The sequence below is a fragment of the Apodemus sylvaticus genome, chromosome 5, assembly GCF_947179515.1.
Source record: "Apodemus sylvaticus chromosome 5, mApoSyl1.1, whole genome shotgun sequence".
Lineage (NCBI taxonomy): Eukaryota > Metazoa > Chordata > Mammalia > Rodentia > Muridae > Apodemus > Apodemus sylvaticus.
The window spans coordinates 160,235,342-160,257,772 of record NC_067476.1 but is presented as its reverse complement, the minus strand read 5'-3'; the positions used below and the strand labels follow the sequence as shown (position 1 = coordinate 160,257,772).

Below are 22,431 nucleotides of genomic sequence, written 5' to 3'. Positions count from 1 at the left end.
AGGAGGGCCGCGGCTGGGAGGGCGGGCGCGGGCGCCGGGAGGCGGTGCCCGGAGGCCGGGCAGGGGTCCCAGCACCCACGTTCGGCCCGGGCCGGCTCCACTGAGGGGTCGCCCCCTCGCCCCACCCGCAGTTCAGGGCCGGGGCCTGGCCGTACGGCGGGGGGAGAGGAGGCGGCCCCGCGGTGGTGACGACCCCTCACACGATGCCAGCGCTCCACCCCCGGGCCGGGCGGCCCCCTATCCCCCTCCTCCTGCAGCAGCAGGGCGGGCAGGCGCCGCCAAGGGGCCGGGGTGGGCGGAAAGGGAGGGAGTGCGGGCCCGGACTTAGGAAAATTTCGAAAAGGAGAAAGAGAGTGAGAGAGAGAGGGAGACACTGAGAGAGCCAGAGAGCAGGGAGCTTGGAGAAAAGCTAGGAAAGCACTAAGCAATGGACAGAGCAACCAAAAAGGAAAATGTGTCCACACACAAGCACTAATAAAGATCCACACTACACAGCAATGGTGGTGGAGGTGGAAGGTGGTGGTGGATGTGGTGGTGGTGGTGGTGGTGGATGTGGTGGTGGTGATGGTGGTCGATGGCGATGTAGATGATGATGGTGAAGGGGTGGGGGGCTGACTAGATGAGCCGCTCGTCGCGCCCCCGGCGCCCGGTGCCCCTGGCCCGGGATCGCCCACGGCCTCTGCGCTTGCCACGACCACTCAGGAAGGAGAAGAAGGCGCAGCCCAGGAACACTCTGAAGCAGCAGGTCGCCCCGAACACGAAGCCGCAGCCGCGGCCCTGCTCCGTGCGTCGCTGTAGCAGGAAGTTGAGCACCCACGAGGGGCTGCGCACGGAGAACACCAGGAACACCACGAGGGGCATGTGCGCGCTGAGTGCGCCTGCCTTGGCAGGCCCGGGCCGCCACACGACGCCCCCCACGCGGGGAGGCGCATAGTAGGCATCATCTTCATCATCACTGTCACTCTCCCATCGGGCCCAGGCCCTACTCGTGCCCCCGGTGGCGGCGCCCCCTCCGAGCCCGGCGGTGCCCCGCGTGATGCCCTCGTCTTCGCCTGCGGCGGCGGCGCCCTCGCGGCCTCGGGTCTGTGCTGGAGCTTCTGGCACATTCTTCTTCTTCTTCTTCAACATCTTCTCCAACTTCTTCCTCTCTTTCTCCCTCTTCTTCTCTTCCTTTTTCCTCTGCTCCAGCAGCTTCTTCTCCATCTTCTTGCGCTCTTTGTCGGTCAGCAACTTTGCGGGCTGCGCATCGCGCCCGGCGTTCACGAGGACCCTGACGGACTTGGGGGGCTTCGCGGGGACCCCGTTCTTCTGCGAAGCGAACGGTTCTGCCAGCACCGCAGCCGCCACGGCAGCTTCGGCAGCCACTTCGGCCGCAGCCGCGGCTGTCTTCCTCTCGCTCTTGGCCGCTCGGGCTTTGAGCTTCATGGCCATCTTCAGCATGGTGCCACGGCAACCTCGGGGTGCTTGGCTCGCGCCTGGCTCGGGTGGTCTGCTTGCCCCCGGCCTCGGGCTTCCCGGCTCCTGCGCGCCCCGTGTCGGGGGGCTCAGCCGCAGTCTCCGCTGTGCTGTCTTGGGGGTACCGAGTGCGGCTTGCCGGGCTTCGTAGGGGCTGATGGGCTGGCTGCCTAAGAGTTAGCGTCAAATAGGATGAGCAAACAAAAAAGCGAGAACAAACAAAAAAAGCACCCAACAATTGCAAGAATCCAAAAAGCAAGCAAGAAATAAGAATTGCCCAACAACTCAAAAAGGAGGGAAAGAGTGTAGAAAAGGCAAAACATAATAACACAAGAGAAAGGAAAGTGCGGAGGTGCGGATGATAAGAGTTGCCTGTTACCCTCAGGTGCTCCTTGGGTTAGCTCTTGGGGATGCCAATGGAGAAGAGAAAAGAGAAAAGAGAAAAGAGAGCAAATTGGAGGGAGCCTGGAAGGCGCGAGGCAGGGCAGCGGCGCCAGGCGCCTCTGCCCTATCCCGGCTCTGCCCGGTGCTCTTGCCCGCTTCGGGCACCTCGCACTTGGGCGGGAAGACCCCACGCTCCCGGACTTACAAGTGAGTGAGGCGCACTCACACGCAAAGCAGCGCCTGCCTGCCCGTCTGCCTGCCGCTGGGACAAGGGTTCGCTCCAGCCGGTGCTGCAGTCCCGAGCCCGAGAGCTGGGAGCTAGCGAGCGCCGCTGGTACCAGCCACCTGAAGCAACCCGCTCCGCGGTGCCGACGGAATGAGTGTCCCCGCCGCGGAGCGGGTTTTTCTAACCCGCCTGATGACGCCCCAACCTCTTCAGAGGACCGACCCATAGCGATCGCCCCTATAAAGCGAAGGGGACGCGCGAAAAATCGGCCCACCGAAGACGTGCCCAAATGGGCTGCTCCACAGGCGGGGGGGTGAGGGCCAATGCGCGGGCACCTCTAATGTGGGTAGGGGGCGCCGGGAGCGATCTACTGAGGGGTACGGGTGCGCCCAAGACGGTGGGCACCCGACCCCGCCTCCTAAACCTGCCTCCCAATTTTCCGTGTAGTGGTGTAGCCCTGGGCAGCGTGGAAACTATGCGACGATGACAAAGAACGACGCTTACCCATGTGCGCCTTCTTACCTCAGCTTTCCAGATAGCGCACGCGGGGACGGCGGCACACCCCTCCCACCCTGCGGCGCGTGCCCGTGGAGTGTGTGGCGGCGAGCTAATTAATCGCAATGCCCCATATGGGGGTTCGGATCTCCTCACAAGCAGTGTTATGTATACCCGACTACCATGGATAGAAGAAGCAGGCAGCGTTATGCAGGCGAGGCGACAGCGGAGAGGAAGAGTCATGGCGGTGGTGGATGGCGGTGGTGGATGGCGGTGGTGCACACGGAGTCCTTCTAGGTGGGACAGGTGGTGGTCTGGCTCGGGCGCCACACGGGGCTCTAGAATAAAAGGGAAAAGTACTTTAGCGGACGTGAACTTTTTAGAGAATTGTTTCAAAACTCACGAGTGTCCCGCCCCACTTCTTGGCCTCCACACTAGGACATGGTAGAGAGCACCGGGCTAAGTGGAAGATTTTGAACCACCTTCCTCGGGTGGACTTGCGGGTGTGCCACCGGGGTCTACTTGGATACAATTCATTCATTCATTCAATAGCCGGCCCACAAGCCCCTTGTGCCCAGGTGGACAGAGCCACGGGTCAGACTAAGACATGGCAACCTTCCCTGAATGGGACAAAGCAGGCGCCAGTAACCCCAGATCCGCTGAGTAACCATAAACTCTCTTCCAACGTAGCCTTCCTTTCACTTTTGAACACAGTTCGCAAAACTTGGGATGCTGGGGAAAAGGAAATAGAAATGTAGACTGACTACAAACACACCCGGGGGCCTGAAGGGGAGAGGGTGAACGGCTTCAAATAAGTTATTGTGGACGGCTGTATCTTTGAAAATAGGAGGACACCACTGATCATTCACTCGCCGACTTTCGGGTACTCCTTCTCTCAAGTTTACCTCCTCAAAAGTCAGAAAGGCGTTCCATATAAAGCTACAGTGCACTGTTTTTCTTGGTCCTTGCTGCTACAGTTCTACCTCTGTTCTACACTTAAAAACAACAACAATAACAACAAAAACAGATTCAAAAGAACAACAGAAAGCGATTGAAAGCAACCAAGGATGTCTTAGAATTACGAGCAGGAAACTGAACCTACCAAATGGGCCCTTGCTGTCTTTTACTCTCTCTTCATTACAAGACAGACTTTAAAAGTCCAAAAAACTCAAAGCAACTACTGCCTGCCCCAGGTTGATACACCTTTTCTTTTTCTTTTCTTTTCTTTTTTTTTAAACCTAACCAGAGTGGATAAGAAGAAACATCTAGCATGCTTCAGCTACGCTTGAGTGACACTCTTGAGTTCCTAACCCTCTGCAAGGGATGGCCTGAAGACAGGGGCTACCTTTTACTTCTTCACACAGTCAACAAAAACTTCGTGACTGAATTTGACTCATCTGTCATTTGTGAAATTAAAGACTTAGAAGAGAGAGGACCTGGCCAGAAATTTCGGTTCCGCTCCAGTTGTTCAAAAGCCTCTTCCTTCCTGCTCCCAGTGTGCCGAAGCACAGATACATTGTATTTAAAAGGTAAGGAGTTAACAGTAGCCAACACAACCTCCATGCCTCTACAATAACTACATAATCATACACTGAGTGTAATGAAGAATCTCTGGGCCTTCTCCTATTAGATAAATATCACACCCAATCTTTAAAAAGACTGAACTGTCTGATGGCATATGGTGACACATGTTGTAAGCAAGGCACAATTGGGACCATTGTCCTAGAAATGTGTGACACAATGTCAGGGTTCTCTCCATTCAACTCCTAACTTAAGACATTCTTTGGAGGGGGGAACTTCTTTTTATTTTAACTGTTAAGTTTTGCCTGTATTTTATTATGACTAACCAGGGGTGCAAAAAGAGAGCGTTTACTTTGTAAATAAATGTCAGCAGGTGGCACGGAGGGTTTCTAGGTAAGCAAAGGACAGACAGCAAGAGCCTGATACACAAGCTGCTTTGTGGTCTGTTTGGTTTTCTGTTTTCACTTGACACAAAGTGAAAGAAGAGATTTTATTTAATTGGTATGGCGAGCTGACACCGGCTACGGTTTCGGCCTGGCATTGACCTGCCCGGGGCCCTGAAAGCTGTGCATGTGCTTTGTTTTTCAAAAGTTTCCAGAGTCGTAGCTCACAATGTAGAACTTGTGAGCTACCAATTGATTTTAATAGATTGCCCTGCAGTTTGAAACACTTTCGTTTATGCTTTCAAAGTAAAGCAAATGAATTACCATAATTCCTGGAGGACCGCACTAGAAAGTGCTGCAGTGGAAAGTGTCCTCATCAGAGTCAGGGACACATGGACATTATAGAAATCTTAACGCGCTGAGCGAGATCATAAAATACATTGGCAGAGAGGATGCAGGCTCCTCCCTGGCTCATGCCAAAGCCAGAAAACTGAAATAACACATTCCTAACCTAAAATACTGGGTCACCTAATACACAGCTGAACTCACATTTCAAGCTTATATGTTTTGCTTCCTAGGCCCTTTTGTATCTTTCTTTCTGAGTAAGAACCCTTTGCCTGCTTTCAGAAGCAACAACATTGCTACAGGTTACAATCTTCAAAATTGTATTACTACTTAATGATGTAACTGAGTTTTTGGACAAGAATGTTTTCCTGAGCCTTTCATTAGTTGGGGGGTCATTGCTAGCTACTTTCCAAGAGCCTAGAGAAAACACAATTATGATATTATTTTAATAGCCCAGGAAACAATAACTAGGCTTCCACTGAAACAGAAACCTTAGCTGTAAGGCTTTAATAATAGTACTTAGTGATGCATTCTGTCTTCAAAGCACATTCTGCGCTTTAATTAGCCAGATGACTGGAACTGTTGCTGCAGATAAATGTTCCTTGCTGCTTCAGCCACACTGAGGGTGAAAGCAGGTATTGTAAGAAGCTCTTCTAGTCCTGGCTAATCTCCATAAGAAGGTCTTAATACTTAGAACTGGAAAGTTTTTAAACATCCAATGTCATGACCACTCCTGATTTTTTTTTCCATGTCATATCTACTGGTTAGTATTCCAGCTACAAAAGTAACTCCAAACATGCATTCTCTGTTAGACATTAGATATTTAAATGTCACTTCACAAGTTTTAAGTCAACTACTGATGAATGAACTAAGTACATGAAATTCCCCTGTTAAATATTCATCAGCTAATCCTCAAATAATGTATCTTTAACTTAGCATAGAATCTCAGTCTAGTTCAAACCAAATGGCCAGTGGGTTCGAACCCAAAACTTTCAGCCTGTGGGTTTTGTTTTGTTTTGGTTTTTGGTTTTCTGTAGTCTTCACTATCTGTGACCCAGATAGGCAAGTGCCACCTGTACAAGAAACAAGCCTAATTCACCTCCCTAGGAGTTATAAAATAGGGGATTGGAAGGAGATTATAGGGGCTCTCTTGGCTTTGAAATTTAACTCTAAAGACTGCATTGATTCTCCTGGCTAGCCACTTTAGACAGCAAGAGATAAAGGAAAGAAAGATCCACTAGCAAGATGCAAGCAGCACAATCTTGGACCACAGAACTCATGAGTGACATGGAGAAGGCAGAGAGGGCAGCCCCATTTGCCCAGGCACACCAGCTTCAACAGGAATGAAGCAGCCTACCAGAGAGCTCGACTGTGGGAAAGGCTATCTAAGAGTTCTCCCAACTAACAGCTACTTTCCCTAAAGTAAAAGTTGGTGCTACAGGTGATGTGATCCTGACAAGAGGAAGAGTAGGTGTTGAAACTCTCCACTAAAATACAATGTCTTCAGCTAAGGTAAGTTTGTTACATTGGGCATGATAGCTCATGACTATAATCCCAGAACTTGGGAATTTAAGGCCAGAGAAGTTGTTTGAAGTTATAGAATAATACCATATCTCAATAAAATACAAAAAAATAACCTCTGCAAAAACCTGTTTGTATTTTAATTATTTTCAGATTCTGAACAGTCTGCTCCCTGCCCCCAACCCCTCACATTCAGTTTTTCAAAATTAGTCCTATGGTAAGAACTAGGCTAGCTAAAAACCTGAGTTGGTAGCAAATATTTCGTAGCAGAATGTAACTTTGTGGGTATTTATATCTTTGGTTTTCACTGACCAAAATGAATTTTCAAGTAGTGGATGATTTGGCTAGACCTACTTTGGGACAAGTGAGATTCTGATGGGAGCCAGGGGTCCTTCAGTTCCACAGCGCTCTCTTTGTCTACTGTAAGGAAACCCCAAATTAAGTTATCAATGTGACATACCTAATCACACGTTTAATTCTTCTAAAGGTGTAGGTACCTTTTCATCTTTTTGTGTTTGCTCACATATGTTGAAATTGGAAAGTGTATAATTATTATTTAACTCCACCTGTTTCCCCCAGGGCATGAAATGCACAGACCCTGCAGTGAGGAAGGCTCTCTGGAAGGGAGGGGTGCAGAAGTCCCTGTGTGCCCTGTGTGGACTCATGCTCAGTATTTGCTGGGATGCCAGGGGCAGTGTCCTCTCAACACCAGCTGGGCCCAGATGGCACTGTGGCTTTCTGAGGTCTCTTCCTAGCTCTAGAAGTCAAAATGGAAAAAATTCTGCAGCCCAAAAATACTGGACATTTGTAAGAAGCCTGGAAATTGGATAAAGGGACATATTTTATGAGCTACAGGCCTTAGCTGTACCTACAGCCACATCCCAGGGTCTCTGACTGCCACTCAGTACTGGGAAAGTTGCCTAGACTCTACTATATTCTCAGATTACAATTCCTTTTGTGCTAATTACACCCCTAATTTAAAAGAATGTCGTTGACTTCACAGAGAATACAAAGCAAACTTGTTTTAAAAATTAAATCTAGCCAACTTCTTTTAGGACTTCAGGTGGCTTCTGCTGCTTGTATTAGCTAGAGATGCCAACATGTTCACTTAAAAAACTGGGTAATATATCTCGGAGCAGGCATTAAAAATGTGTGTTGCCTTTGGAGAACATTTACATAAAATGATAAGGTAAATTAAAATTGCGTGAGAATAACAGACTGGTTTTAATATTGTCCCTATTAGCCAAACAAATAAAGGACCCCAAGAAGTCTCCCAAGGGTTAACAGGCAAACACTACTAACATGGAATGGTTCATTTTCCCTAAGGAACAGTACATTACCAGCTAATGCTGAAAGCATGCTGCAGCTGTGACTTGTAGCTTGGACACTAGCTTGAGTGACAGGTGTACCCATCACTTGCACAGACTGGCTGAAATCACAAGGCCTAACTCAGATTTTCCCCCCAATTAACTGATGCCAATATTATATCCATCCAGGAAAGAGTCTCCAGCTACAGGCACGGCAGAGCATGTGTTCTCAGTCTTTAACATTTCAACAACAGTGTCAGCCTTGGGCCAGAAGGGAGCTGGAGCTCCCCAATGGCAGAACCAGAAGGCCGGGATGGCGCTTCCTGAGGCAGGCAGGAGAAAGCAGCTGGCTTCTCTAATGCTCACCTGAGGGAGTGTCCATGACTAAAGCAACCTCAGGGTTCTGGCAAGCATGGCACCGAAATCGGTGTCACTAAAGAAGGTGGCACGAAGCTGGACATCCAGTGGTAAACTATAACATACTAACTAAGCCTATTTTTATCACTAGGTTGCAGTGATCTAGCACTAAGAACTGAAGACTGGCAAGGCTTCCCTTCACCTTAGAAGAGGCCAGTACCTTGGGGTGAGAAATCAGCAGTCACCTAATGACTTTAACAACAGAAAAGAGGGGTAGGATGGCTCGTGAGAGGGCGGCACTGAGGTGCTGCCGAGCTGCCTAAGCCAAGTTCAAGAAGATGAGGTGAGGCCTGCCAAGTCCTGCTTTGACCCTCTTTTTGCTCAGAGCAAAAGGTCCTTGACTGTCTTCAGTCAAGATAGTTGAGTTATATAGTGACTTTGGTTGAAAACTCAGCTGGGAACAAGAGATATTCAGTCTCCTAGTTAAACAGACACTCCGTACACTTCCAGCAATTTAAGGGCACACTAGTGTCTAAAACCTGCCCTGCCCCTAACTAGAACTTTTCACCCAAGCATCTAGAAAGGTCCTGGATCGTAGTCATCTAAAGTGATTTATCATATTGAAAGGATGGCTTTCTTAAATAACCTTTATAATTAAATTTCTATCAATGAATTAGGTTAGAAGTAACAAAAATATAGATATAAAGATGATCCCCAAGCAAGCTTAATACTGTAACGTGCAACGATACCTTCCGGTTCCATCTGCTTTCCGTGTTCTCACTCTCCTAACTTTGTAAAACTTTCATGCCCTCTAGATGAATTGGTACAGATGGCAAAGAGAGAGTGAAGCCTTGTTGTGTATGTGGGTGTGTGTGTATGCAGAACTTTTAACAAATATTTCATTTTTAAAATGGATACAAAAGAGGCTATGACAAGAAAACACAGAGGTCCTATTCCTCTAAAATGAGAAAAATAAGAAGATATACCTGGGTGGAAGGCAGAGAGAAAGGGAGGGAGGGAGGGAGGGAGGGAGGGAGGGAGGGAGGGAGGGAAGGGAAGGGAAGGGAAGGGAAAGGAAGAGAGAGAGAAAGGCAAGCCAGCTAGCTAAGAGCAGCCTGGAAGCTGGGAAAGATATGAAGCTACCACAATGTACCTAAGAGGAGCGGTGCCCCGCCTCCCCTTGTCCGACCACCTGCCAGGTGTGTGAAAGCCACAGAGCCCTTTGCTTGATTTCAGGAACAAGGCTTTGATTTCAAAGGCTCATTAGGATCCCGAGGTCCCTGCTTAATGGGGTTACTGAAAATGTATGTTTTCCACTCTTGACCTTTTCATTTTCCTACTCAAAACTTGGTAAACTGCTAAAAGTACACTTTTTTCAGAGGGCTGTGACTGTCACATAAAAATAAAAGATCAAAGCTAGACTACAGGGACTTGGTCACACCTGGGCTCTGCCTGACCTGTACCCTAAAGGGAAAATGAGGGTCTGGATGGTGTCGGCTAAACCACAAAGCGACTGACCTGCCGTCTTGTTTCCCACCTGCCTAGCTTTTTACTGCTTGGATAAGACAGAGAGGGAGGGGGAGGGGTTGGAATTTGGCATAGACTAGCTAAATTGTCTATGCAGATGAGAGAAAAGAGAGGGAGAATTGATTAGCTTGGCTCAGGTTTGGTGACTGTGAAATAAAAAATGGAGGAGGGAGGCGGGGTTCAATTTGTCCCAAAGTAAAATTATAGACATTTTTCTTTTGTGATAAAAACATTTCTCATTGCTTTTTTTTTATCCCCATGAACTGGATCAAGCTGGTTGTTACCTAAGACAAAGCAAGAGTGAACAGCTTTTGCTTCCTCTAAATCAAAGATGGCTGCAGGCACTAGACAGAGCTCACCTCTCAGGAAGCTGCTGCTACTGCGGGAGCCTAATTGTTCTTGCTCCCTGCCCACCTGCCTGTAAGGACCAGCTCATTACAACATCCCCACCTTCTCCCTGCAGCAGTCTCTGAATGGCTACCCAGAGAAGGCAAGAGACCCCCACATCCTGTCCACATCTTGTTTATGTGTAAGCTCCCTTCCTCGGCTGCCTTCGTGGTCAGATCTGTTTCCTAAAAATTAAGCTTCCTTACAGCGTGCGGGCTGTGTGTAAGGGTGCGATGGGGCAGTCTGTAGCCTATGGTCACGAATATTCAGGCAGACTGATTGCTTCTGGACAAGACATCCAGATGGGTTTTTACAACTGAACTTTCAAGCAGATTGATAGGATGTATTAGTGTCAGGAAGACAAAAAACCCACGTCAGAAAGGTCACCATGGGTTGGATCATGGAGGGCTATAGGGACGGCAGAGAGTGCTACATACTTCAAGAAAGCAAAACCTGGGTTTTTAAGTTGTGGCAAACGGCTCAAAATTCACCGGGGCAAAGCTACAGGGATGGAAGGCGACTGTGTAGTGTGTACCCTGAAGTCAGTGGGAGAGAGATAGTCATGAGTGCCAGGTTCAAGGCTAGGGTCCCTCTCAGAAGCAGCATCATTTCCAGCAGACATTCTATGTGTAATGGTTACACAAAGGCTACAGAGATGAGTGGCTTACACTGTGTGTGTGTGTGTGTGTGTGTGTGTATGTGTGTGTGTGTTCTCATCCCCAGGGATCTCACAGCTAACCTTGGGTATGCTCAGTTTACTCTTTTCTCTCTTATTTTCCCATTCCCAGAAACCATGGCTCTATCCATCTCTAAAAAAACATTTAGGATTCACTTTTATTTCTTTTCTGGACATACCAGAGTGCTTTTGGGAGCTTCAAGAAGGCCAAGCAACTGCTTGAGATCAGAGGATTAGAGATAAGGTCAGAGATGGGAAGAGGAGTAAGGACCTTCCTGATTCTTGCTTGGCATGAATACAGGCTCAAGACCTAGGTCTCTGACTCCTCCCCAGCCCTACAACATGGCCTCTGCCTGAAGCGACTCCTGTCTCTGGCCTGCTGGCTCTGAGTCTCTCCAGTTCCAAGGCATATCCACTGGAATGGCACATCTGACCTAGCCACTGACCTTAAAGAAAGCACAGTTTTCAACAGGGGTATGTGGCAGACCACTTGAAAAGTCTTCCAGCCACTGGAGAAAGGCCCCAGCCAAGAAAGACTGACCTGAGGACTAAAATCTCATCTTGCCCTAGAGAAGGAAAGGAAGAAGCCAGCACCTAGCAGGTGGCTGACGCCATCTTTGCCCTTCATGCTCTTCCTTTCACAGTCCTCCTGGTAGAATAAAGCAAAATGGTGTAGACCTGGGCAGGGGTGCATGGACTGCAGGGAGGGGCTGAGATTCTCTTATCAAGGGCATCTGTCATTCAGAGGTGACAACTGTCTACTCCCTGCACCCCAGCAACCCCTGTCCCTTTCAGGTCCTTTCCTTTCCCCTACTACAAGACTTCTCTGTAAAAAGCTAAAAACATCTTGTTCTTTTGCCGTAATTAAGGAGCTGTCAGGGTAATGGCACGGCTGGGGTTTTTTGCTGCTGTTGGAGCGAACCTGCTCACCAGAGCCTTTCCTTTTCTCTCACTTGCTGAAGTGGTCCTTTCTCTGCCTGAAATCAGCCCCTTTGCTGATGGAGATTTTAGCTGGAAGCAGAGAGTTCTAAGCAAAATCCTAACGTTGGCAGGGTGTGGAGAAAAATCCATGTTTTGAGCTGGCAGCAAGGTCATCGGCAGCAAGGTGCCTGCCTGCACAGCCATTTCTCATGGTGGGGAATGGGAGCTGAGCCTCGTCTGGCTTTGTAGACCAGCCATTGTCAGGATCCACTATTTAACAAAACCCAGAGGCCCTTCTCCCTGTTGGCTTAGCCAAGGGGCAAGCGGAAGCTATTTAGACGGAAGTGGAGAAGTTTGATCAGGGAAGATAAAATCCAAATGCCTTTGATGCTTGAAGGGAAGCGTATGAGTGTGTATGGACTACTGTTGCCAGTCTTCCTGCTGCAAGCTTGCAATAAAGCTGTAACTTACACGCATAATTAATCACCTTGTTCCTAGCTGAGTGTCACCTAGCTGCAGGGAAGGTCATTTCTATGTGGCGTGGACACTGAACTACTGAAGGGTCTATCTGCAACCATGTCTCATCTTGTGACAAGGTTACCCTCTTCCTATTAACCATCACGAAGCTTCACGCAAGGCACCTTGAAGGTAGGTAACATTCAAAACCCAAAACCCAAAAAACCGACAACAAAACCCAAAAGAACCTTATCTCTAAGGGATGCTGAGCTCTCTCTGCTGCCAGAATGGGACATATATTCAAACACATTTATGGACTCAGTCATAATATTCATTCTTGTCTTCAAGTACTTAACACTTTAAGGAAATTCACATGTCAGGAGCTTTCAAAATTAGCTTATTTCCCTTTTCCCAAATATCATACACCTCGGGAAGACCCCCTTCATGTTATACTGGGAAGCTTAATTGGCAGGCTGCCGGGTTTCTAGAGGAGATGCTAGTATGTGGCATGTCAGATTAGGCCTCTAGACCTCCTTCAGCTGAATCACTGCTGGTTCAGACACCTCTGAGTGACTCCAGGTTAAGGTGTACAATCAGCCTGTGCCATCAGCTAAGCACCAGGCTTTCCTCTGGCTGTGACCACATAGCCAGGAGACTGTTCGTGCCAACAACAAGGCTATTTTGTGGCTTGTTTACTAGCCCTCCTTGGCCTTTTCTCCATGCCTGGACTTTCCACTTTGTTTCTTGTTTAAAAGAATCAAAGTGACCAGACTACCAACACAGCATGCTGCCCTGGAGGTGTGGGGGCTGCGTGTGTATGTGTGTGTGTATGTGGGGGGTAGGGGAGTTCCACATCCTGGGAACACAGGAGAGGAAAGCTAGTCTGCTGTACTGGAGGTTGCTAGGCAGTCATAGTCCTGAGCAAGGAAAAATGGGGTGAGAAAAACAGGTGATGAGGGCCTGGTTCACCCTCCCTGTCCCCGGCCCTACCCCTGCCCTATTGCTAGGGACTTCATTATTAAAAATGTGACTTTTCCTCATTTTGACCTCACAGAACTGTTTATTAAGAGTAACCTTATAAGCCTTTGGCAGCTAATGGGATTAACTGAACTGAACCCAGCCACCTGGAGCCCTGTAAGGAGGCCTGGGCCATATCCCCACCTCTCCAATTCACTATGAGCTCATCCCTGAATATCCCAAAGGAACAATCCACATGTCCCTGTCTGAGTTCTCGTTGAAGGGTGGAAATTTTAAAGGAGAAGTTTAGGATTCTATAAATCTAAATTTGGTTTATTATAGAAAACTCACTGAAGCATTCTTTTAGTTCAGTCATCTGCCAAAAACAAAAAACAAAAACAAAACAAAAAACCCAACTGCATACATATACATTTTAAAGATACATATAAATGCATATGTAACCTACCCAGGCATTAGAAATGTATAGATTAAGATATTGTATTCTAAGAAGAATATGTAGGCAACCTATAAATATTTGTGAAAGGAAACCTGGAAACAAATTCTAGATATTTTTCATTCTATAGAATGAATGACAGCATTTGAATACAGACTTTCTATCTGTTTCAGGGAACAGGAAAAAGAAGCCTGAAGGCTAGAATCTAAAATGGTGGAGCAGAGCTAAGATGGAGAGCAGGTCAGGATCTAAAATGGTGGATCAGAACTAAGATGGAGGGCAGGTCAGGATCTAAAATGGTGGATCAGTGCTAAGATGGAGGGCAGGTCAGGATCTAAAATGGTGGATCAGAGCTAAGATGGAGAGCAGGTCAGGATCTAAAATGGTAGATCAGAGCTAAGATGGAGGGCAGGTCAGGATCTAAAATGGTGGATCAGAGCTAAGATGGAGGGCAGGTCAGGATCTAAAATGGTGGATCAAAGCTAAGATGGAGGGCAGGTCAGGATCTAAAATGGTGGATCAGAGCTAAGATGGAGGGCAGAAGGTTGTGAGCAGTATGAAAATACTCTGGCTGCCAATCATAGCTACTTTCCTCAGCCTCAGGTTAGCATGAAGATATGAATGGTTGGTCATCCTAGATACAGATATCTGTTTATTTTGATCCTCAAAGATAAGTTCTTCTAGGTTTTCTGCAGCTTACCTATGAGAACAACACCATGTCATGTCAGTTCTGATTTAGTTTGCTGACTTGGGTTAGAACCCTCTTGAAAGGCCACTGAAACCATCTTTAGATGTGCTCTATATCTACTTTCATAGAATGCCTTTCTAGAAATTACCCACCATTGTCTACTTCCTGTGTCTGATTTTTAACCACAGGACCATAAGGGAAGCAACCATGTCTTAGACCTTTGGCTTCCACACAGGGGAAGGGCACATTTCAGTGTATATGTACTGAGTGGACTGACTGACTGAATGAATGAATGAATAAAAATGCCCAAATCAAGGCAGACTCACCGACCCGGACAGGAATCATCCTCTTGAGAGTTGTGGTGGACACGTGGGCAGCTACTGCATGCATAGTAAGGCTACTAGACAAGCAGACAAGAAACAACATTTAACACGCATGTTGTTTGGAAATTTGGAGACAACTTATCAGGGAGGGAAAATGGGCTCATATGTATAGGAGACTAGATAGTTTCCCATGCTCTTTGCCAAGGTTAACAAAATCTACATAGGAGTAACCCCAAGGTCTGCCAATGGTCAAAAAATGTGGAAAAGTTAACTGGTGACAACTGTCTTCATTTGGAAGCATGCCAGAGAGTGATTCTCTGCCTAAAACTAGCGTGTCGATTTTCTGCTAAATTCCCATTCAATCTCCCCTTTTCCTTCCTCAGAACCACTGTGACACCCCCCATTCCAAAGATTCAAAATGTCACAGAAGGTTCACTGTATAAACATGTTTGGGGGAGCTCCTTCTCTCTGCTTATGAGAGCAGCAACCCTGCGCTCTCTTCAACCCCAAGCCATTTTTGCTAAGTCTCAAAGCAATAAAAATTCAGCTCAAATCAATTATCAACACATTTCTAACTCCTGGCACTTGTTGGGAAGGGTCAACAACTTTTCCTAGTGGGGGAAATCTAAATTGTAAGAAGGCGCCAATAAGTTTGGTCTGAAAGCCCTTCTCCTCTCAGTGGTGGCTGTGCTTCAATGAAAAGACCAAATGTGGAAGGATCAGGTCCTAGTACAACCAACTGGGCTGGGGGTTGGGTTGTTTTGTTTTGCTAAACTTGACCTAGAGACTAAAGCATGGGATACAGAGGCAGCTGACAGACTATTTTCCTTACTACAGCCAGAAGCCGAAGCTGTGCTCTTCTGCCTTGTGTCTGGTTATGGTGTCTTCTAGCCTGTGCCCTGACCCCAGTGCTGAGCCATCAATCTTCTGTCCCCTGGCCTAACCTGCCCTCTTCTTTCCCCCTTACTCTTCCTTACTGGAGAGAATTATCTTCCTTTCAACTGAAGGTACCCAGGAGAATAAAAGTTGTTTTTCAAAGCGGGGTGGTGGGGTGGAAAAAAGGAAGGAAGGGAGGAAGGAAGGGGGAAAAAAAAGATAGAAAACAATGCCCATATGGAACCTGGCTGGTGCCAAATTCTTGAGGCCATCAACCTGCAAAACTCTCAGGATTTCCTTAATCTCTGAAATGTATGTTCAGTGGACAAAGTGCTAACGTCCACCCATAGGACTGTCCTGGCTTTGTTCTGGATAATTATTGAATCAAAGGACTCACGAAGATAGTGTGGGTTGTTTTTTGTTTTGTTTTGTTTTTTCCTGTTTCTGACAAAAGGGGGGGGGGCATGGCGTGACAGAGTGCTTAAAACAAAATAGAAAAAAGGCACCCAGTGGGTGAAGCATGTGGGAACACTCAGAAAATCAGGCTGTGGCAGGAGGGTGTGTGGTGGTGGTAGGGAATTCTAACTCGAAAATTAAGCAAAATCATTTTGATGCAGGTAAGAAACTCTGATGAAAGTAAATGGGGCCTGTTGAGAAAGAGAAGCCAGTGGCTAGGCCTCAGAGGGCTATGGTGACATCCTGGGTCCACCGCCAGCCTCCTGGTTGCTGGGTCCTGAAATCTGCTCACTCTCTGAGCCTTCCTTCTCTTTTCCTCCTCCTCAGCTAAGCCCAGCCAGGTCTCAGCTCTGCCCAGTTCCTGCTCACTGTTAGCTGTCCAGCTCTGCTTTCTCTAAGACTAAAGTTTCCCTAGGGCAGGGACTGTATCTGGAGTGTAGTGTGCTAACTTGGCCAAGTCTTTCTGTCTGTTCTCTCTTCTCTCTCACCTTGACACTGCTTCTCTTACATCAGTCCTGTGCTGCTTCATCTCTTGCCCTTCGTATCTCTCTCTCCTTCTTTCTCCCCCCCAACAATAAAGAACTAGCTAAGGAGGTGATCTTAACTAACAAGTAGTTCTGGAGGACCCACAGATTTCAAAAGCTCAGAAAAAAAGGGAGGACAAGGAGGGGGAGAGGAATCCAGATTCCTTTCCCCTATTCTCTACCAGAGTGAAAAGGTTAAATTAAGTCAAGGATCTGTGGAGAGATGGCAGAAGGTGGGAACTGGCCTCTGTACAAATGCCTGGGGTGGGGGAAACCAAATAAAGAGCCCTGGGACCCATGGTTAATAAATACTTCTTAGCTACACATCTGGGTGAGGAGCCAGAGATAAGGACACTCACAACAGGGCAGGGAGCTGGGGTCAGGGGCTGGGGGTGGAGTTGTGATCTTATGACTTCATTTTAACAATCAGCATTGCTCCTAAAAGAAAAGGGGCCAGGCCAAATGTGAGATGTGGGAAGGTTTTCAGTCCTGTGGGAGTGAAAGTGGACATTGTGTCCCCAGACGGGATTAGGGGCCCTAGGAGGGTGAGCTACCTGATAAGACCAGAGTTTGTGTGTTTGGAGTTGGCCTGAGAAAGAACCCCATCAAATGACAACAGATCAAAACTTCACCTCTTCCAATGTGTTCAAACTAAGTGCCCAGGGACCCAAGACAAGATGACACCCCACCCTAAGACACCCTTGAAATACGGGGCCATTTTCTGTTTGAGTTGCCTACCTTTGATCTAGAGAATTCTACTAGTTTCCACATTTGTAAGCAGACCCAGCTATTCTGAGCTCTTTGCTGACCTCTGGTGGGTAGGTCCACTGGTGCTAGAATAGGCTGTTCACCTATACCCATATCTACTCTAACACCTGGGGACAGCTCATGGCCAGCCTTGAAGGTCACACATCAGAAGCCCTGAACGTGGGGTTAAAGGATCAAAAAAAGACCCCCTCCACCCCATTTAAACCTTCAGGAAAAGAAAACAAAAGATAAACAACCAAAACTGGGCAAGAGGGAAAGAAAGTTGTAACAAAGTTTGTAAAGACTTGACTAGTGGAGTATGGGAAATGTCAGCCTGGACTAATAATACTTTGTATTTTGTTCCTCTGACTGTTACATTTTAGAAGAGAAATAGAAGAAGAAGCAGTCAAGAATGAAGTACTAAGGAAGAGGGTAAGTTCCCAGCAGTCTTCAGTGCCTTCCTAGAAAGCCCACAAGCCTTCCTCAGTTGCTGTGGAGGAGACAGGGCAGTGGGACCTGGGCAAGTGCAAAGGCACTGTTTTGGGGACCTACTTCTACATTGTTCCTCTGTGTCTAAAATGTCCTCTCCTCCAGGGAGGCTCCTTGGATTTCTCCTAGGAGCCTTATGTATGTATTACTTTCCCAGCTCTTGGCTGGGTGAAAAAAGAAGAACTTTCTGACCTCTGCTACTGCACAAAATGGCTCCAGGTAGGGGAGCCAGAAATGGCTAGTCATTTGTTAAAGGACAAAAGATGGTCTGAGATGTTTTTCCTACACTATCTGCCATTTTGGTAAGGACCCATTCAAAGGTGTGTGTGTGTGTGTGTGTGTGTGTGTGTGTGTGTGTGTGTGATGCCTGGGGGGAGTGAAGATGCTAACAAACACCTTCTACTTAAAAGTTCCCCTAAGAGAATTAAAGGATTCTAAACTGAGAAAGAGCCCACCCCCCGCACCTCCCCCACCTTTCCCCCAAAAGACAGAAGGCTGCTCCCAGGGTCTCAGAATTGTCCCTGGCAGAACGAGAGCTTAGCACTGGCACACATGAGGCTAAAGCCCAGGAAGAGGGGGCTTCCAGGTTAGCACCCCATTGTATTTTATTTTTCTGACCTCCTAACGTCTACAAAGTGGGGATACTTGTCACCAGATATCAATTGCTGTCCTTAAACCTTAAAAAAATATACATTCTTAGGCCTGGAGTGGAGTTACGTCCCTGGGAAGAAAGATAAAGGGAAGGGGCTTGAAGCCTGCCTGCGCAGGCGCGAATTTTCTAACACCAGGCTCTCAATTGTAAACTCGGAGCGCCATCTGCCAGCCGGTTCGAACAGCCCTCCTTTGTTATGATTTTCCTAATTCCCAGCCCTAAATAGTGGGTGTTCTCCTTTCTTTCCTTTAAAGTATATATATGTTTTTTATAAATTCTGGCTCAGAAATGTTCTCCCTACAAAAAGATCCTACTTTTTAAAAAAAAAAAGCTGAAAGTGAAAAGAAAAATAAAAAAAGAAAAGAGAGAGAACAGGAAGAGAAGAAACAGGTGAACTGCCCCAGGGTCTTTTGTTCCCCCTCTCCTGCTGTGAACTTGGGGTGCAAATGAGGTAGACTCCTTTTCTCCTTAAGGCAGTGAGGGTGGCCCGCTGCTTCCTTCCTGAGGACACTACACCCTGCTGGGAGGTACCTAGACAAGAGATCTTACTGGATACCTCAGGTGAAAGTGTTCTGCTTCCTGTTACCTTGAGTCTGGGGGGTGAGTCTTGGTTACACTGGTTTTAGATCTGTCTGCCAAATAAGTTGAGTCTCTACTCTGTGCCCCAGTTTCTCTAGATGTTCCTGGCCTAAAACCCCTCATGAGTACTTCAGATACATAGAGGTAGACCTGGGCGATATGGGAAGTTTCTGGCTTCCTCTTCACTCATCGAAATTGGTACCTCTTTGGCCAAGGCAGAACCTCAGGTCAACTTGAATTCTTCAAGATGCATTGTTAGTCTTTCCTGGGTGTCACTTGGCAAGCGCATGGAACCCTAAACTCAAGTGTTAAAATCAACCAAGTGCCCAGCCAACCCCCCAGGCTTAAACCAGTGCTCTCTCCATCATCCTAGGACCCGCTGCAGACACTGGGTGAGTCTGTCCTCCATCTGCCCCAGCTATTGAACTTTCTTCCCCATTGAGGCAACACAGCAAAGTGATAACATGGAACATTTCCAATTACTCCCACTAAAAAGTGGAATCCCTCCTAAGTGTACGTCTTAAATCCTCACTTGCATATCTGTTTGGCAAAACAAAATGACCTTCTGTGCTCTCCTCCTAAGAGCAAAAATGAAAGAAACTGAAGTCACATGAATGCTAAAGTATAAATAGCCCAGAGTTTTTTGGCTACCCAACTTTAAGAAAACTTTCCCCCTAACATCTGGCATTGGATTTTGGGTTCTGCCTTGTGTCTTCTAAGCATTTCCTTGGAAAGATGTTGTACTTGGTCCCAGGCAAAGTCTCAAAATCAACATTCTGAGGTTTCTCCCTGAGTAATTTCTAGGATTGTGCAGTGAGGCACTGAGGAGGTTTTCCTAGTCTGGGCATTTTGCTTAGCGGAACCTGGAATACTCAAGTGAATCTTCGAGAAGTTTGGATGTCACGTGCTGCCTGACATGGCCAGTATCTAACTGCTCAGACCCAATCTGTTTTAACTGATTCATCCTAATCTTTACCCTGATAGCTAACTTTTAAGGTATGAAAAATCTTAAGTTCTTGAAGAGGGGGACAATACTGGAAATGCCTTTGCTTTTAAAAAGTTAGAGGCTGGGAATACTGTTTGAGTCAGCATAGCACGAAGACCTGCATTCAGTCGCAGACAACTGAGTCTTGACCTGATGGGGACACATGGGACAAATGCTGATGCCGCTTTTAGGTGGGGACATATCAACCACTTTATCAAAGTCCTAAATGCAATCCTTTGGACCAGAAAAAGTCTTTGGTCAGGACGTCCTCATTGTGGTCACCTTATTTTCATTACCACACAAAGGTGACAGGTCACCTTTCCATGGGTGGATGGCTGTCTTTGGAGTCTACTTCGTTAAGGCTGGTGTACACAGGCTAATTCAAGACTATTTTAGTATATGTGAGTACACAGGAGGTACAGGATCCTCCCTTATCTGGATATCCATATCCCTTCTCCATAACAGAATTTACCAGTACACACCAGGCAAAGGGAGACAGGCTAGCCTGATGCTATTTTTCACAACTTAAAGAGCCCTATGTACAATTATTAAGGTTTAAAAACATCTATGTATGCCCCTGATACTGGCTGTCCATTGACTAGTTAGGTATTAACCTATCAGAGTCCTAGACCAATCCATTGTTTATTTGCCTGAAATAATTTCTTCTCCTCTCCTATTTAGGGTCATCTAGGGGGTCACTCCCGGACATTTGTGGAAATTGCTTCTATCCAAGATTAGTGTGCAGTTTGCTGATTGGTTAGTAAAAGGGACAACTTTCCTTCTGAGGGCTTGTCAGTAGATGAACAAGTTATGCCATGTGTGGTGTCCAGCCTCCTCAGAACGAGGGATGTGTAATGACTAAGGAGGAGCACTCAACCATGGGTGACATTTAGTGGTCACTAGAAAGATTTGGGATGCACACTCAATTGTGGGGAGGTGGTGGTGGTAGTGGTGTGTGTGTGTGTGTGTGTGTGTTGTGGTGGCTGTTGTTAGTAGTAGTAGTGTGTATGCGTAAAATGTGTGTAGTGGTAGCTTTTGGTGATCATGGTGGTGGTATTGTGTGTATGTTCATGTGCGTATGTGTGTGCATGCACATGTGTGTGTGTGCACTCATGTGCATGCATGGTGGTGGCATATGTGTATGTACATGTATGTGCTTGTGTGTGTGCTTATGTGCATGTGTGGTGGTGGTAGTGGAGTGTGGTGGTGGTAGTGGAGTGTGTGTGTGTGTGTGTGTGCATGCGTACACTCATGTGCAGGTGTGGTGGTGGCATATGTGTGTGTACATGTATGTGCCTGTGTGTGTGCTTATGTGCATGTGTGGTGGTGGCATGTGTGTGTACATGTATATGTGCTTATGTGCATGTGTGGTGGTGGTAGTGGAGTGTGGTGGTGGTAGTGGAGTGTGTGTGTGCGTGTGTGCATATGTGTGTGTATGCTCATGTACATGTGTGGTGGTGGCATATGTGTATGTGTACATGTGTATGTGCTTGTGTGTGTGCTTATGTGATGCGTAGTGGTAGTGGTGGTGGTGTGTGTGTGCATGTGTGTGTGCTTATGTGCATGTGTGGTGGTGGTGGTGGTGTGTGTGTGTATGCACTAATGCGCATGTGTGATGGTGGCATATGTGTGTGTACATGTGTGTGTGTACTTATGTGCATGCGTGCTTGTGGTGTGTGTGTGTGTGTGCATGTACATGTGTGTATGCTTATGTGTATGTGTGGTGGTGGCATATGTGTGTATGTACATGTTTTGTGCTTAATGTGTATGTGTGGTGGTGGTGGTGTGTGTGTGTGTGTGCATGTGTCTGATATCAGATATCTACAGTGCACAGAGGTCCCAGCCCCCATGACAAAATGTCAATGGAGTTGCTTGGAAGACCCTCTATTAAATAGAGACCCTTTAAATGTTCCTATAATCTCAGTGCATAGCTAAAAAGAGTAAGTTATAGTTATAAAAAATGTGGATCTGACTAAGCATTGGGGCCCCTGTGGGCCTCATCTTTGGGGTGGGGCAAAGCAGGAGTGAAAAGCAGGCCCCGTTCCCCCCTTGCCGGCCTTCCCCGGGCTCTTTATCTCTTCTGCCTTATCCCCTCTCACCATCTAGTGGCCACCTGAAATAGCAACCCTTGTTTACTGTCTCCAGGCTTTCCTAAAGCCCACCACCAAAAAATTCTTACCTGAGGGGACAGGAGGAGGCTCCTAGGTGACACGTGTGATTTTACTGATAAACTATCTAAGCACACACTAGGCCCATCAGAGCCATTTAGTGCAAATGCAAGGAATTAAGACGTACACTTCCCAGACATGCTGAAAACAATAACACCAACCAGCAACAAATTAAGAGACAGATTACAAATAAACTCTGCCTCTCCTAAGAAGTGACCCTTTGGGCTTTGGTCCTGATCCCTGGACACTTAGGGATGACCACATGTAATAACAGGTTGACGAGAGTGCTATTTTGAAAGGATATGTTTGACTTCACTGTGCACTGTGCACTTCCCCAGGGATGCGGCCTACTCGTGACACTGCATCCTTCGGGGAGTCAAGGGGTCAGGGAGACCAATAAGCTACTTTTACTGCTTTAGAATCTGGGTTTCAGACCCAGGATGGGTCTCAGAAGCCCCGGGGGACTCGGCATATCCAGCAGGTAAGCTTCAAGATACTTGTTCTCATTTCCTTTATAGCTCTGTGCCTAACTTTGGGTTTTGTGTGTTTGTTGAGACCATTCCTGTTGAGAT

The 22,431-nt window shown here is 47.2% G+C and overlaps 1 protein-coding gene across 5 annotated transcripts; it reads right to left on the bottom strand.

The window, feature by feature from the left end:
* Positions 1 to 600: 600 nt before the first annotated feature.
* On the bottom strand, positions 601 to 2,292 carry LOC127686340 (uncharacterized). 5 transcript variants are annotated; one of them, XR_007978100.1, is made up of 3 exons: positions 2,066 to 2,153; positions 1,835 to 1,858; positions 1,540 to 1,625 (listed from the first exon to the last, which is right to left on the bottom strand). XR_007978100.1 is itself a non-coding variant. In XM_052184466.1 (2 exons), exons 1-2 carry the CDS (start codon positions 2,289 to 2,291, stop codon positions 616 to 618), a joined length of 1,257 nt encoding a protein of 418 aa, XP_052040426.1. In that variant the 5' UTR covers position 2,292; the 3' UTR covers positions 601 to 615. The 5 variants fall into 5 exon arrangements, 2 of the variants coding, with proteins under 2 accessions (XP_052040426.1, XP_052040427.1); XR_007978099.1 differs by having other exon boundaries at positions 2,045 to 2,132; XM_052184466.1 differs by lacking the exon at positions 1,835 to 1,858 and having other exon boundaries at positions 601 to 1,625; positions 2,045 to 2,292.
* Positions 2,293 to 22,431: the final 20,139 nt, after the last annotated feature.